General features: G+C 35.3%; 2 protein-coding genes across 2 annotated transcripts; one reads left to right on the top strand and one right to left on the bottom strand.

The window, feature by feature from the left end:
• Positions 1-159: 159 nt before the first annotated feature.
• Positions 160-1,452, top strand: LOC145679012 (zinc finger MYM-type protein 1-like). Its single transcript, XM_081749612.1, has one exon. The coding sequence runs from the start codon at positions 160-162 to the stop codon at positions 1,450-1,452; it is 1,293 nt and encodes a 430-aa protein (XP_081605738.1).
• A 3,586-nt stretch (positions 1,453-5,038) lies between these two features.
• On the bottom strand, positions 5,039-16,664 carry LOC145679681 (uncharacterized). Its single transcript, XM_081750255.1, has 2 exons — positions 16,564-16,664; positions 5,039-6,493 (listed from the first exon to the last, which is right to left on the bottom strand). The coding sequence occupies exons 1-2, from the start codon at positions 16,655-16,657 to the stop codon at positions 5,808-5,810; spliced, it is 780 nt and encodes a 259-aa protein (XP_081606381.1). The 5' UTR covers positions 16,658-16,664; the 3' UTR covers positions 5,039-5,807.
• Positions 16,665-16,906: the final 242 nt, after the last annotated feature.

Raw genomic sequence — 16,906 nt, 5'->3', positions numbered from 1 at the left:
GACACTAATTGTTCGTTTCGTGAAGGTAGAACTGGGTAAGGAACCATCCATTGAAGGACATTTTTGGGGGGATTTTTGTGCATAAATGATTCTTCAGGAGAAGGACTAACTACCACTATTTTGGAAGAATTAGAAAAACTGAAAATTCCTCTCTCAAACATGCGTGGCCAAAGGTATGATAACGGTGCCAATATGAAAGGAAAGCACTCAGGTGTTCAAAAAAGAATATTAGATCTAAATAGTCGAGCATTTTTTGTCCCTTGTAGCTCCCATTCATTGAATTTGGTTGTGAATGATTCTGCAATGTGCTGTAGTGAGGCTGTAAATTTTTTTGCTTTATTGCAAGAAGTATACAATTATTTTTCTAGTTCCACATATCGTTGGTCTGTTCTGCAAAAACATATATCTAACTTCACTTTGAAACCTCTGAGTGATACTAGATGGGAGAGTTGTATTGATGCTGTCAAATCGTTTCGCTACCAGTTAGGAGAAATTTACGATGCTCCTTTCGAAGCATCAAAGGACTCAAAGATAGACGTTACGGGCAAAAATAAGGCTTGTTCCCTGGCTAGGAAGCTCCTGAATTTTAAGTTCGTTTGTGTTGTGGTGTTTTGGTATGAAGTTCTTTCTTGTGTTAATGTGGTTAGCCATGTTTTCCATCAAGAATCAGTGGACATTCAGCAAGCAGTTGATCTGGTTAAGAAAACCAAGTATCGCCTTGAGAACATGCGAAGTGATGAAGGTTTCCAGAATATTTTGGTTGATGCCAAAATAATTGCTGAAGAGCTCGACATTCAACCACAATTTGAGAATGAACCAAAACTCCGACCTAGAAAAGTCAAACGACAATTTTTGTATGAATCTGAAGACGAACCGATTAATGATCCATACAGTGCGTTTAAATATAACTTCTATTTTTGCACATTAGACACAATTATCAGTTCCCTGAATGAAAAATTTCAACAACTGAAGCAGCACAGCGAAATATTTGGGTTTTTGTATGACATCCATTCAATAACGGACAAAGAGTATTTACTAAAGTGTTGCAAGGACTTACAACTATCTTTAACAGACAAAGATCACTGTGATATTGACGGATTTCAGTTATATCAAGAGCTCTTACTTTTACCTTCATTTCTCGGTTCTGAAAGTGGGAGCAAACCGTTGCAAGTACTTACATATATTTGCAAGAACTCCCTTATTGGGTTATTTCCAAATGCAACTATTGTTTTAAGAATCTTACTAACTATTCCTGTAAGTGTAGCTTCAGCAGAAAGAAGTTTCTCCAAGTTGAAACTTATAAAGAACTACCTACGATCAACGATGACGCAAGAGCGCCTTGTAAACCTTTCTATGATGTCTATTGAATGTGATGTTCTGTGTGAGCTTGACACTGATACTTTAATTAAAGACTTTGCAGAAAAAAAGGCACGAAAAGTTAACTTTACTTAGCATTGTAAACAAGTCAAAGGACAATTTGCATTAAAACTGTATTAAGATATAAAATTATATTACTAGTTGTATTATTTGTATTACGAAATCTTTGTACAATGCTGTTACAAAATATATTTGTATGTTCTTTTGTTCATATATGTGTTCTCTATCGCAGTTAACAAGGTTGTTTATGTATATATGTGTAAATAAATGCTGTATCGCATCATCAATTATAATTTTATATAAATCGTTGTTTCTTGAATCGTTCTGTAAATTTCTAATCAGTGACGTAGAATATTTTGCATGCTCATGTGTAAATAATTGTTTCGTATATCGTTAACCAAAATTTACTCTGTGTATTTAACTGACAAAAGTTAAGATCTTACTCAGTTTGATAATTGATTCTTATAGTTATAGTTATAGAGTTCAAGGAGTTATCCTTTAAAAGCAGCTATCTGTAAGGTAGCATAGCAAATTTAAACTCAGTAATATCAATGGGTTGTAGGGGGCGCCATATGGATTCTTTGCCCGGGTGATATTTTCCCCTTCCGCCGGCCCTGGACGTGGATGAGACTTGGAAACCTAATTCGAAATGTGTTAAGGCTAATATTTGTCATAGTATTCAGGCGTGATCATGCACTACATTTAACAGGAAAGAATTGAAATAAGCTAATTCAAGGAATATGCTAACGTCTTTTAAGCCCCCGCCCAAAAAGACAGCAAGAAATCACAAAAAATCATCACTTGCACGATCGAAACCAAAGCAGCGAACAACACAGTATCTGTTGCTTCTAATAAACCTGAGGCGCAACCTGTCTCGATTACATCGTACACTACCTCAGATCTGCTTTGTGTAGAGAAGTGTTCTGTTCCACACTAGGTTTTGTTTACAGTCAGACACGACTGAGTTTGCGGCGAATAATTTCTATTGACTGTACATCGAAATCGTCAGGTAAAACTATTTCTCATTATTGCATAATCCTAAAAACAAGTTTAGCTTGATTCAATCAACACTTTCTTCTCGTTTTCAAACACAGTTTCTGTTTTACTATATTGTTTTCTATACATATAATCATAAATTCAAGGGAATTGTGTTAGATAACTTCATAGGAGAGCAGTACGTAAACTCGTGCTGCCTGAGACCGACGCAGAAATATTTCACACTAGCATCTTTCACCAAACATAAACACATTTGGACAAAATAATTTGTAGAGAATAATTTTATTTACTGTACTTCTGCTCCCTGATAATTATTCTACCAATTATTTATGATCATTAATTTAAATATACTATCATCCAATTCTTTTAAACTATAGAGCATAATAATAAAACAATAAGGTATATTGTACGACATATATTGTTACTTTAAATCAGTGGTTCCCAACCTTGTGTACCTGGCGCATCCTTTGTAAACTCTGCGTACTTCGCGTTTCCCTCTCTTTTCCGCTCGTTGGTCATCGATGTTATTTTTCTGAGCGCTTCTTTAACTCGCTCTTCACGTTCTCCAGGATTAAATATTAATGGAATGTTTTATCTTCTTGATTTATCTTGAATATTTTTTTGTAGTTTCGTTAAGAAAAAATGCTGTATTGCTAACGTCTGATTAAGTATTGATGAAAGCATTGAGGAGAGTAAAATTTCACAATCTTTAAAGTTTTAATTTATTAACTAGCTGAACCTGCGCTCTCTACACAGCGCACCATTCACATATGAGCATGAATCTCCTTGTCGATCCTCTCAATATCTGTACTCAGTACATGTCCCTTTACAGACGTAAGTGGAGGACGTCTTGATAAAAATCGGCAAGGGGTATCATAAAGGGGAGATTTTTTCGATTATTTTTTCAGTATCTCGCACCGTTTGCAAGATTTGAGCCTACGCCTGGTTGGAGTTCCGAATTCATGTATGGTCAGTGTTTTCTTTCTTATTACATGCAGTATGTAATAAGCAAATACATTACACTTACAATTAATTATAATGTCAGTGATATATGGTGTTCATTGGGCAAAACACTATAAACAACAAAGATTCATCTTAGACTGGAGAAATGGTTATCCTTCGTTTTTCATTACCATTTACATCTTGTTCAAACGCAGGAGATATATACTTTTTATATGCTTTACTTTTTAAAATGTCAATACTTCCAGTGTACCCTTAAAAATGTAATAAAGAAATAACGACCATTTTTTAAATATTGAATTAGAGCTGGACAATCTACACAAAATTTGCAATCAATCAGGAAAACGGCATCTTTCTAGAGCTTGTAGTTTACGAGATATCATTATCAAAAGAATTGTCCACAAACATATAAATGTTCACAAACATATAAACTTTTCTTGACCACAAATATATAAACCTAGCATTTTAATATATAGATGAAAAACCAGGTCCTTTTAAAAATAATAAAATACATTAATAAGCAACATTTTACGAATGTTGCTAAAACTGTTGGCGAGAGTTTATTTTATCTCTTACGTTTTGCCATTCATAAATGAAGCAGCATATGAGTGGCTCGGGCGAACATAATGTTAAGCGTCACCTTCGGTAAAATTGAGTTATTATATTAAGTAGAATGTGTTGTGGTCAAACCATAGAAGAGTATGTAGGTAGTTTTATTTCGGAAATGCACTTGAAGAAGGAGGAGAAGGTTGTTTGATATATATCATTGCATTGAATTGCATGCGAATGGCCAACCTTATTTTCAAATTTACTCGAAAGTTACAAAATGTGACATATTATTTTCGCCCTACCTGCTCAAATATTTATGTTCGTTGGTGGTAATTCAAGTAAAAGGACTGTTATACCAATAATAATGTGATAATACAAATGTTAAATTAATAAGTTCCTTGACAAAATTAAGTTATAAGAAGTATTACAGGAAAGAAGGGAGTTCCCTAAGTTTTCTAATAGAAATACACACTTGAAGTTTGCTTGAAAATGTGAAATATGGTAGTGGATAATTATCGGGATCCAACATTTTAGTGTGTAGTATTTAACATTAACCTCAAAATTAATGAAGTCCTAAGGAAAAATTTAGAGGGATGGATTCTTTCAGATTCTGTGTATGTATGGGCTTGTACAGAAGTTACAGCACTATTTCATATGTAATAGCTCAAGATTCGTTAATTATTAGAAATTTAGTATAATGTTTGTACACTACCTAGGCAAATTCAGAATAAAGCACTGGCGTACCAGAATTTCATCAAAAAAGAAGGTTCAAAGTCCCAAGTTCATATCATTTCAGCTGTTTATATATATATATATATATATATATATATATATATATATATATATATATATATATATATATATATATATATATATATATATATATATATATATATATATATATATATATATATATATATATTTAAGATGCTAAATGTTTATTTTAAGTCATACGTTGTTAAATGGGGATAAAACCCGAAAAATCTCTTACGTACGCCATTGGTCTTATACCTTCTTACCAGATGAAACTAAAACATTTATTTTATAAAGGAAGAATTTGGTTTAAAACTAAAATTATAAAAGTTACAAAGTTATTAATAATAGTTTATTATGAAATATTAATTGTTTAACATTTTACACTAGATCAGTGGTTCTCAAACTTGTTGTTACTACGACCCACATTAAATATTAAAAAGTACTTTGTGGCCCACCTACTTTTACGGTGGTATTTCAAACCAATTAAATTTTGCAAATCATATTTCTATTTTTTTCATATAAAGGTAACACAGAGCTAACACTATTTTCCATGCAATGTCGTACTCCGTGACAGATTTTGACTCAGCCATTCCCTTTCCATCTTAACCTAGCATCTCTACTGACTGTACAGCAGGGCAGGGCTCTGAGTAACCACTTATTCTTCACCCCATTAACAAATGCTTTCAATTTTCATTTCCTGAATGGCGCTTACTTTACAACATATGTTTCTGCATCAAAATAAATTTTCACAATTAAAAGGAAAAACTTCTCGCGACCCACCAAAGAAACGACCCGTGACCCACCAATGGGTCGCGACCCACACTTTGAGAAACACTGCACTAGATTATGCGGTTTCCCGTGTTTATTACAAAATAAATCTATTCTACTAATTACTCATCAGTCAATTTAAAACAATTCATACAACCAAGTACATAAAAATAATGATATATTAATCATTAACAATGATATTTAATAACAAATATATATATTTGCTTTGAAATGTGAGATCATAATTAATGAAAGATTGATGTTGTAAGTTTATGATATGCTGACATTAAGAATTCAATCCCAAGTAGAATCATCAATACAATCATTAAGATTTACATACAAGTATTTGAGATTGAAAGACTTACTACCCTTCACTTTAACGTTATTTTCTAAAGCTGCGTTTAAGATTTAGTTCCATGTCTTCTTTGCTCTTTAAATCGGTGATGATAATAAGGATGGTGTATTTGTAATGTGGGACGTATGGGCTTGTGGATATTGAATACTTGCGGATGATGTTTGGACTCTTCAGGGACAAGATCAGATGGCAACAAATCGTCAGGAATACTTCCTTCCACTGGTGAACCCAAAGATTCTGACGGATCTGCAGAAATATCATCATCATCTTCATCCTCTGGTTGTTCTGGTTCTTCAGTTTCTATTGAATCATCTTCCTCTGACAATGAGTTGTTCGTATCGGCAGGCGTATAAACAGGTAATTCTTCTGGTTCATTTAGAGCGTTTCCTTTTTTTGACTCAGAGACTGGTGATTCAGACGAAACTGTTGGTCTATTCCCTGAATCATCATACGAAGCTTCTGGAAACAGCGGCAGCTTATTGGCAGAGGTACCATAATAAAAATGATAGTCTTGATCGTCGAATGAAGTATCATGACATTCAGGTCGTTGAGGAACATCTTGTGGGTGGTTGCAAACGTCGTAACGTGTGTCGAATATTGTTCCAGGTCCACAGTCGAAATGGAAAATTGAGAAAAATCCTCCTTCATTTACACAATGATAGAACTTTCTGCATATTTTAGGGTGAGGATATAAACCTTCTGATGGGCAAGGAAATTCTTTAACTTCATAACCTGGAGTAAAATAAAAAGAAAATTATTGACAGTATTCGAGGGAAAACAACCATTCAAAATATATTAAGTAATCAAATGTATGAGTACACTCATGTCCCAAATTTGTTCCGTATGGCCTTAGAAAATTTCAAATGTCTTCTAATGTGCAGAAGAAAACACATACAACCAAAAAAATATATTTCAAGAAAAAAATAAAAAGAACCAAGTTATAATTAAAAAATAGAAATCTCTGATATTATTATCGCTAAATTCTGAGTACTTCTTCGTAAACGTGGCAAATGCGCACGGGAGAGAAGGAATTTTATGCTTTATTAAAAATACAACGTAAATCTCTCATAATATTGTTACTATTCATGTGGCACAGTCCTAATATGCATAGGTATTAAACACTTTACACGTAAACAAACGACTAAATAAAAATAAGTCACAAAATATGCGAAGTAATCAGGCATTTTGTGTTAGTGTTATATATGTTTACCAAATTGGCAAATTTTAACTCATTTTCATAGAGTAGTCGGTTAATGTGTACTCTACAGGGTGTTTCAAAACAACACCGACAACGTTTGGGAGATGATTTTTTTTTTTTTTTTTTTTTAGATTTCTGGGCTGTCGGCATCTAAGGCCAGAGATGAGATCTTTGAGTTTTACGTCCCACGGTTATGCCGGTTAGGCTAAAGGAGACGGTGATGATGAGTAATGAATGAAATGGTGTAAAGAAGAAAGTGGGAGGAAACGGGAGAACCCCGAGAAAACCCACGCATACGCTGTTTGTCCACCACCAAGTTCACTTGGCGGGGGCTGGGATCGAACCCGGGACCCGAAGCACCAGAGGTGAACGCTCTACCACTGAGCCACCGTGGCCCCGCATCTAAGGCCATTTAGCCCTTCACATTTGAGGGATAACGTCCGTCGGCGAGCACACAATCCGGGGAAAGGGAAGGAAGGAAGCGGCCTGGGACCTATAAGTTAGGTACCACCCCGGCATTTGCCTAGTGTGAATGAGGAAAACCTCATTAGGGTGGCTGAACTGAAAAAGCGTTTTACACTTTTCCGACCGAGTGCCCCCACCGGGAATTGAATCCGGGACGGAGATGATTCCTGACGTCAAGATAAGACAAAAAGTATAGACCACCCTGGATGCACAGTTACAGGCTGCCGAAAACATGAGAAAATGAACTTTGAAGATCCATAGCTCCAAAACTATGGGACCTACCGAAGTCGAGTCAAGACTTCATTTAGGAACTAGTGTGTGCTCTATACAAATATCCATGTTTCGGTATCCTGCGGTACTTCCGCAACGATTTTCATAGCAGTAGTTCGTGAGTACTTCAAATTGTATGCCCGTGGCCGAAGTCCCTCTATAAAAATTGTTGCGTGAGTACCTTAGGATTCAGAAACATATATTTTTGAATAGTGCATATATTAGTTCCTGAATGAAGTCTTGACCCGACTACGGTAGGTCCCATAGTTTTGGAGCTATGGACTTTAAACTTCAATTTTTCATGTTTTTGGCAGCCTATAGCTCCGAAGGGAACCATTTGTGCACCCAAGATGGTCTATACTTTTTGTCTTATTTTGGTGTCAGGAATCACCTCCCAAACGTTGTCGGTGTTGTTTTGAAACACCCTGTATAGGTGTTTCATCTTTTCCATGATCAGCAGTTCTAGTCCCAAAGTCTACAGTAAATTTGAGTTTCTTTTTTTAAAAAAAAAAAAAAAATTGGGTCAATTTGTGTAAACCAAATCTTTACTTCCAAAAATGTATCTTATTCTTATTTTCTTCATTCTAGTTTATTTGAATATTTGCAAATAATTTAGAATTATGTCTTGAAAAATGTAAAAATTATTAAGAACCATATATATATAAAGGAAGTTTCATTTTCAATCATTGTCATACCGGATAGAGAAACTGTTAAATATTTGAAACTTTAATCAACATATGACTAAACTTCAATGAAACATTTACTCCGAATAGCCTTTGCAAGTATATAATATGTGGAAAATGCACAGAAATAATGAATGGTGAAAGATTAATTGTTGATTGAAAGTATAGTAAGGATAGTTCTCAACCGAAATAGAAAATTCACTCTTAGCTTAATGAAAATAATAAACATTTTACAAAAATAATTGTAGAAAAATAGTCTAATTTGATAACATATACCGATCGAACGTAGGTTAGTGGTTAGAGTTGGCGCTTCGTAATTAGGGGTTCCCGGGTTACAAAGCATCCTGACTGACAATTTTGCAGTTCTGCCGGGATACCGCCTTGGCAAACTTTCTTTAAAAGTTCGTTCCTTTGTTGTTAATGTTTCAGTGTAAAAATGCGTTTTGGTGCATCGGAAATCTTTTCAATAAATGAATCAAGTGCACGTTATCTAATCTAATATAAATAAAATAAAGAGTTTGTGTGCGGCCTGGGGACCAGACAAGTTGACTGAGAGCTATCAAATTTTGGTCACGGATACCTTGGTCCAGGCCCCAGACCAAGCCGAAGCGTTTTTTTTTTCTTTCTTCTTCAAAATTCGAACCAGGGGGTCTCAGGGGAACGTTTACCGGGACATGCACAAGTAGAAAATGACCGTTATTAGTATCGAAGTCTCATAGTTTTCGAGGTCGCTGTAATCAATGGTGAAGCTCCTATCGCATTAACTTCCAAATTCACCGTATTCGGCTGCGGGCCGGGGATCACTGGGGGAGGGGGATATCGAGACATGTAAAAGTAATTCAAAATGACCGATATTAGTGTCAAATCCATAGTTTTCGCGGTCGCTGAGATCAATAGTGACAGTACCATTAGCGATGACTTGCAAATTCAGCTACCACTGCATGTGGGCCGGGGGTCAGCGGGGGGGATACCGAGACATATAAAAATAGCCCAAAATGACCTATATTCATGTCAAATCCATAGTTTTCGCGGTCGCTGAAATGAATAGTGATACTCCCACAGGCGTTGACTTCCAAATACAGCCCCCTGCGAAGAATGGGTATATTCACCTAGTGTATAATGTAACCACCTTGGCTTGATAACTGATTGACTGCGAAACTGAAGTTTAAAAATTACAATTACTAGCCGTTAAACAGTTGAATGAAGAGAGTAGCTAGAAATTATTTATTCTAAATAAACTATATTACAAATAAATGAGAAACAATATTAAATCTTCAGATAAGCTAATAATTTCCAATGATTTTATCATATCAATCATCAAATTATTGGGTCTGGCTTTATACCTACGATCATGTGCAATCATCCATTCTATTTAGTAGAGTTTTCATTATTTTAATTCCAAGAAACAATTGTGATTTAGAAGCAAAGTTCGACAAGTTTTACTAGTTTTCTTGGAAAAATTCACACACACGTAGGTCCACGTCTCATCGAATAGCAGAAGTTCTCTTTTGCGTGCTTCAATAATAGTAACAATGATATTAATATGTAATATGTAGTAATACATAGTGTATACAACGACAACTCTTTTGCGTAAATGTTATATACTGAAAGGAACGTCAAATTGTGGGTTTAGTTCCTTAAGGTAGGTAATTTTGCTAATTCGCCTAGTGTTGAATAATTCCGGATTCCATATTCAAGGTTATGGTTCTATCAATTCACTAAGCAGTTAAATCCTATCTACAAAAGAAGTTCGAATAAAATTTCAATTTAAAATAAAATTTAAAAAAATTATCTATATCATAAATATGAAATTAACATTGTCTGTATCATGATAATGAATAAACGACTGAACTATTTGAAATTAATTTTTGAATATAAATAACAGTGTCCTCGAGCCGGATTCCTATCATGTTACTTTCATTTAAATGCGCATCCTAAAGGAAGAGAAAAAGTTCTTTTACTTTGTGTCAAACTTGGGTATCTCAGAACCTTCTCATGTTAGGAAGACGAAACCCTTTATATAAACTTCTTATTTAGAATATACGATCATGTGTCCCAGCGCTAGCACAAAATTCAACTCCAAATGGGTGGTAGGGGCAATTTGAATAATATTTTTGCCAAGTAGACTTTGTGGTGGACAAACGCCGCATGCGTGAGTTTTCTTGGGACTCATCCGTTTCCTCCATTTTTCATTCCATTATATCATCCATCTCATTATTACTGTGTCCCTTAGCCTCAAACTATAATCATGGGACATTAAACTCAAAGAAAAAATAAAATATTTTTTTCTCAATATATAAACATGAACGCTAAAGTTATCTGTGTCAACATCTCATGAAAATGGCTGAACCGTCTGAAACGAGCATAGTTACCACTTGGCTCGAGAGGGGTTTGTAGACTTCCAAATTACGCTATGCATAAATATCGGAAATCTCCGCCTACCCATTCGTCCGTCTGTTGACGTATCAGAGCAAATGTGGTAAGAGATGTCGAGAAGCGATTCTTTTAGATGTCGAGAAGCGATTCAGCATTCCAAAATAGGATCCACCTTCCCCATTACCCCTCCCCTTTATTCAAACCGAAAATGGTATAAATAAGTCGTTTCCGGTTTCATCAATGATTACCATAGAACAGAAACGGTAATAGAAGCGACAAACGGGTTTTTGGAATCGATTTAGTGTTTCAAGAAGAAAAACTGTCCCCATCCCTATTACTATACAAAGACTGGAGGTTTCAAACACTTATTAATTCTTCCTGTTTATATATATATTGCACTCCATAGAGCAAAAATGGAAAGATACATCGAGAACCGGTCTTTTGGAATCAATGAAGCGTCTCAAAAAACAATTTTATTTTCAACTTTAATTGCTATGCAAACTGGAAGTGTTGGAAATTACGATTTCCAGTTTCAACACTGATCAGAATAGTACAAGTAATTTTGATATTAGGATTTTTGATCAGAGCCTTCTATGTCATTTTGACCATTTCTTCCAGGGCCTTTTTATATGGTCCTATCCATGGTGGAAAGACTACAAGGTGGTTGCATGCGCATGTCGCCTGGAGCGCTGTCGTGGCTGTGACGTCATCTGGTTTGCAAGAGACAACGGGAAAAGGCGCTTTTGTTGCTTTGTTCTCTTAAATGATATCGAGAATGCCTAACTGTGCAGTGTAATTATTACAGAAAAACTAAGGGAACTAATATAAAATACTTTAGATTTCCTCAAAAAGAGGGGGAATGTCTCCAGAAATGGATTTTAGCTTGCAGGCGACAGGACAAAATAAACCTAAAATATTGTAAGTTTTACATAAAAGTAATAAATAAATGCAATGTTAAATGAAATTATTAAAAAGTGATTTCATTATGTAGTTTATTTTAGTATTAATAGTATGTAATAATAGTAGACTATATAGGGCTACAGTAGCTTCTGTTGATTCTGCATACAAAAATCCAATAGTACGATTTAAGAAGACGAATTTTGAGGCAAGACCCGGATTCGAAATCATGAGGGAGGGGAACCGACAGAGGTTATCATTTCTATCATCATTTCCTTCTACATAAGATATTGAGACAAAATTTTCCCCACAGAGGCAGGCATGTAACTCGAGAAGAGATGTGAGATCCTCCGTGGCTAAGCGGTTCGCGGGTTCGATTCCCGGCGGGAGCTCATGTGGTTCGGATTCCACGTTAATCAGTAGGTCCACGTCTCATATAGCCTCGCTGCTGAACGGGACGTAAAACTCAAAATCAATCAATCAATCGAGAAGGAGGCACGATGATCTTGGAGGATTACCTCCCTCGAGTTACGCAAATGGAGGGCAATGAACGCGTTAAAGTAGTTCAGGTCCCATTTCATTCTGGAGGTCTGCATTCCCTATAGCCTCGGTGCTAAAACGGGACGTTGCACTTCAAATTAACTAACGAATGGAAGGTTCGTAATAACGATTAACGGTTGCAAGGATATATAACAATGTATTAGATCAAGAGAATAAAGTATCCACCTACCATGTCAGGGCGACAGTGTCGGGACATTTTTACACTCAGATTTTGAAATTTTTGTTCATTTTAATCATAACTTTGGATAATTACATATTTAGGAGCCCCCTACAGAATTATAAAATTAAGAATAGCTGCAGTAAATTTAAAAATATGGTAGATTCTCAACCAATCAAGGAAGCACGGTGGCTCAGTGGCAGAAGGCTCACCTCTGGTGCAAGAGATACTGGTCCGCTTCTCGGTCAAGTGAGTTTGTGGTGGACAACATCGTGTCCGTGAGTTTCTCGGGGTACTCCCACATTCTCATTCCACCAAATTCCACATAATCATTCACTTGCATTTATTTTTTGTCTTCTTTAGTCCACGGGACAGAAAAGAGAAAACTTATCAAGAAAATTAAGAAAATTATGTAATTTTATGGTTTATATGTTTTCTAGTCCAGCTGTAACGTCCCTACATCGTCTTCACCTACACCTAGTACTTTGTTTCTTGCTTGAAATAGTCAAGTTGCAATTTCTTTGTTTGAGGTGCTTTGTATATACATATTTATTTCTATGTATTTTTAGAAAATAGTATATGTAACGTTTTATTTCGTACAAATGTTTAATAATACAGTTTGTTATGGCGTAAATTTTGACACTAATATTCAGAGAACTGTCAGTTTTACCAAACCTTTTGTTTAAATACAAATTCTATAAACAAGTGATCAGCGATTTCAAATAAAATGATTGTTTTATAAATCAAAAATAAAAACGATGTTTAAAATATTAAATACGTCCGTCCCTGCTCAATAAAGTTTTTAACCTCCAATGAGATTCTGACGAAACTTACGTGGGAGCAACCTCTTAAAAAAAAAAAAAAAAAACTGTCCAAGCATAACGAAAATATACGTACGTGCATTTCTGTTTACGAAAACCATGAATTCTCCCTTCAGATATTCTCAAAATTTATATGGGGTCATCAGTAAAGAATTCTCTTTAAAGCAAAATAATAATAATAGTAAAACCGATCAATGTGTTACGAAAATATACTTGAGCATACATAAATATATAATAATGAAATTCATTAACGACACACTGTGTTATAGATTATTCAGGCCTATACATACTCGAGTATATTACTTCAGATGTTTAAAAAAGAAAAGAAAGAAAGAAAGAAAAGAAAAGAAAGAAAAAGGAGAAAATGTAGTGAGTAATATTGACTTGTTCAAGCTTTAAAGTTGTTTAATAAATTTATGAACTGATATTGCTGTTTCTTTTGCTATTGTAAATATTTTGCTTTGAATTCACTTAGCTTAAGCATTGATTACAATACGTTTATATAATTATTGTTTGTACTAAAAGTTTTTACTTCGTTGAAGATCACTATAAATAGAAGAGAAGTTTGCATGTAAGATACCGACTCTCGCTGGCCACGTCTGCGACCAAAATGACGTCATGCGTCAGAGCGACAAGAATGTAGCACTGCATTGCATCCACCTTGTAGTCTTTTCACCATGGTCCTATCCTTCTTACACCAAGCCTTTTAGACTGGAAACCTTCTTACAGGAGACCGTTTTGGCCCAGGACTCTTTGACCCTTGCCTTTCTGACTATGGGTTGTTGTGAATCGGGCCCATGTGACTCGGGCTCTTCTGTCCTCGCCCTATCGCCTGATACCCTCTGACATGGATTTATTCTTTCAGACGTTAGTAGAGTTTGGAGCGAAGAGCTGAATTGAAAGAAAACATTAGAAAACAACGGAAATGGAGGATGCACATTTACACGTATCCACATGTATATTCCTCCAACACAAATAAAACATGAGCTCCTCCGTGGCTAAGCGGTTAGCGTACGCGCCTTTGGCGTGGGAGACCCGGGTTCGATTCCCGGCGAGAGCTCATGTGGTTCGGATTCCACGTTAATCAGTAGGTCCACGTCTCATATAGCCTCGCTGCTGAAAGGGACGCTAAACTAAAATCAACTCAACTCAACAAATAAAACATGTGCTGACCAGAGAGTATTTGTCATACTAATAAGCAACTTTATACTTTGATCTCAGGCTTTGTTGATGGGTAGCAGTTGTGATCTGGGTCCTTTTAACTCTGACCCTTCGGCCGTGACACCTGAAAACATTTAGAGTAACCACAATATTTTATATACAGTGAAACCTGTCTATGTTGGCCACCATCGGTTCCATCGAAAAGTGGCCAACTTAGACAGGCGGCCAACTTACAGAAAATAAGTGTGATTTGTGTATTTTTAGAATATGATTTCTAGTATTACTTGATTGTAAAATTTTAATAAGCAGTGGCACGACAGCTACTTATAAATGTATAGAGAGGAATCATAAAAATATACAATACTAGAAAATATTACTATAGTATGCAAGAGCGCCGATTTCTCTGTAAATTTGGAGGGGTGCATTTAGATGCAGAAGGTATATATATGAAGATTTTAAGACAAATTGCACTCAAATTATACCAAATATTGTATACTCATACATAAAATAAGGGCCACATTATCTGTGGGGTGCCCGGGCCCCCTCGGTCCCCCCAGGATCGGAGCTCTTGATAGTATGTCTAATATATACGCATACCTTTCTCTCCCTGAAAACTAGTCTGGTACATTGGATTATTCGGATTGGAAACACAATAACACAAACAACCATGAAATAGAAGTGTATGTACGCAGTTTATTGAAATAGGTATTATAGCACACTGAGTTATTCAGATTGAAAACAAGAAAAGCTAAGTTATAAATTGAGAAATGCATATGACTTCTTTTCAGCTGTTACTGAATGGTGGTTCATTCTAGACATATTTGCTTTATTCCTTTTGTCAGATATGCACATTCTAATATTGTAGTTAACTACCTCTTGTTAATGAGCTAGAAGTGTTTCCCTCGGAGCAAAAGATGTTTTGAGAAAATCTTGAGGGAATTCATATCTCAAAACCTCCGCTACCTTTTGACATGCAGTCAGGTGCCAATAAATGACAATTGAGCTTTAACATTGAGAATTTTCCGGAATTACTAAAGCTTCCCACTGATGAAAGGAGCCGATATAGCTAATGGTTTTACCAAAACAGACAGGGTAAACAAATACGTACAACCATTTCCTGAATTCCTGTAAGTGCTTTTTCTTATTCACATCTTCCTTCACCACCCTTTTATGAGGGTAATGTTCTGGCCATTGACCTCCAAGAACAAATCGTGCGAATCTATGCTTCTTTGTGTCCAGTCAAAAATACAAAACATCTGCCTCTCATATGGGAATTCGAAAGAGTTAAGAAATATAACAAAACTGTATTTTTCGTGGCCAAGATACGCAGGTAAATTAAATTTATCATTATCACCATAAGGTAAACATTGCTTCACTGTGGCCAACTTCCAAGATAGACAGGTGGCCAACTTATAGAGTAGTAAGCAACGAATGTCTTATGGGAAAATGCAGGTTCAAGACGAACAAGCCAAGATAAGCAGGTGGCCAACTTAGAGAGGTGGCTAAGTTGACAGGTTTCACTGTATTATAATATTGTATAAAATTTAGCGGTAGCATATTCGGTCGGCCAACTCGGTAGCCCGCATGACCTTGGTCCGAGCCATCTTTTTTTCTCTCTCTCTCTCTCTATAGAGAGTGGCTTCTCACCAGAAGTAAACAGCGGTCATTTGAATCTCACTAACTATATTTTGTTGGTTAATTTTTTAGTAAAACGCCATACTCAAGTATTAAGGCGGCACTCTTGAATTTTCATGGCCTCCTTCTGGGCTTCAACGTATGTTTTGTGGAGGTACAGTACATGTTATAAATTTATTAACAATGTTCTACAATCACGTCTCTTCCCTCGAAAAAGTGCAATTTTCAACTATAAAAATAAATGTTTGTTTTTTCTAACAGACTATATTTTTTTCTATCTAGTCGTAGCAAGAATTTATCTCGCAATGCACCAATGACCATTTATTTAAACATTTTTTCTTAGTTGTTTTCCTATTCACTCTGAAATAGGATTCTTTTTATCTATTATCGATTAAAAGAAAAGTCTGGAGAAAAAGTAAGAAAGAATGAATTATATTGGAAGCGGACGGTAGAGACCAAAAGGATGTAAATTTCAAATTTATTTTTAATGATGGTGTTCTTTACTTGTACAAATAATCAGATGAAATTTTTATTTCCACGAAATTCTAATATATAGAATGTTTTACGTTGGTACGTACCTGCATTTTGTATATATTTCATGTTTTTGATTCCAGCAAATGTCTCACAAATAATTGATAAAAATAAAATCAAAATAAATGTATGTTTCTTCATTTTTTTACAATTATACCTGTAAATAAAAAAATTGAGTTAGAGAGTAAGTTTCTACCATGTTTCAGGCAAATAATAGGGTAAAGGCACCGAATATGGAATACTTTTTGTTTCTTCTTCATTTCTCAGAAATGCGTATTCCAGAATAAAAATATTATACATCATAATACTTGTGGTACCTTTGAAATACAAAATACGAGTATGAAAGAGTGTTCCACATTATTGATTTTTTACAATATTACAAAATTGAAA

Source organism: Thermobia domestica, chromosome 2, assembly GCF_964235325.1.
Source record: "Thermobia domestica chromosome 2, izTheDome1.hap1.1, whole genome shotgun sequence".
Classification (NCBI taxonomy): Eukaryota; Metazoa; Arthropoda; class Insecta; order Zygentoma; family Lepismatidae; genus Thermobia; species Thermobia domestica.
The sequence above is the reverse complement of the archived record's forward strand: the minus strand, read 5'-3'. Positions and strand labels throughout refer to the sequence as shown.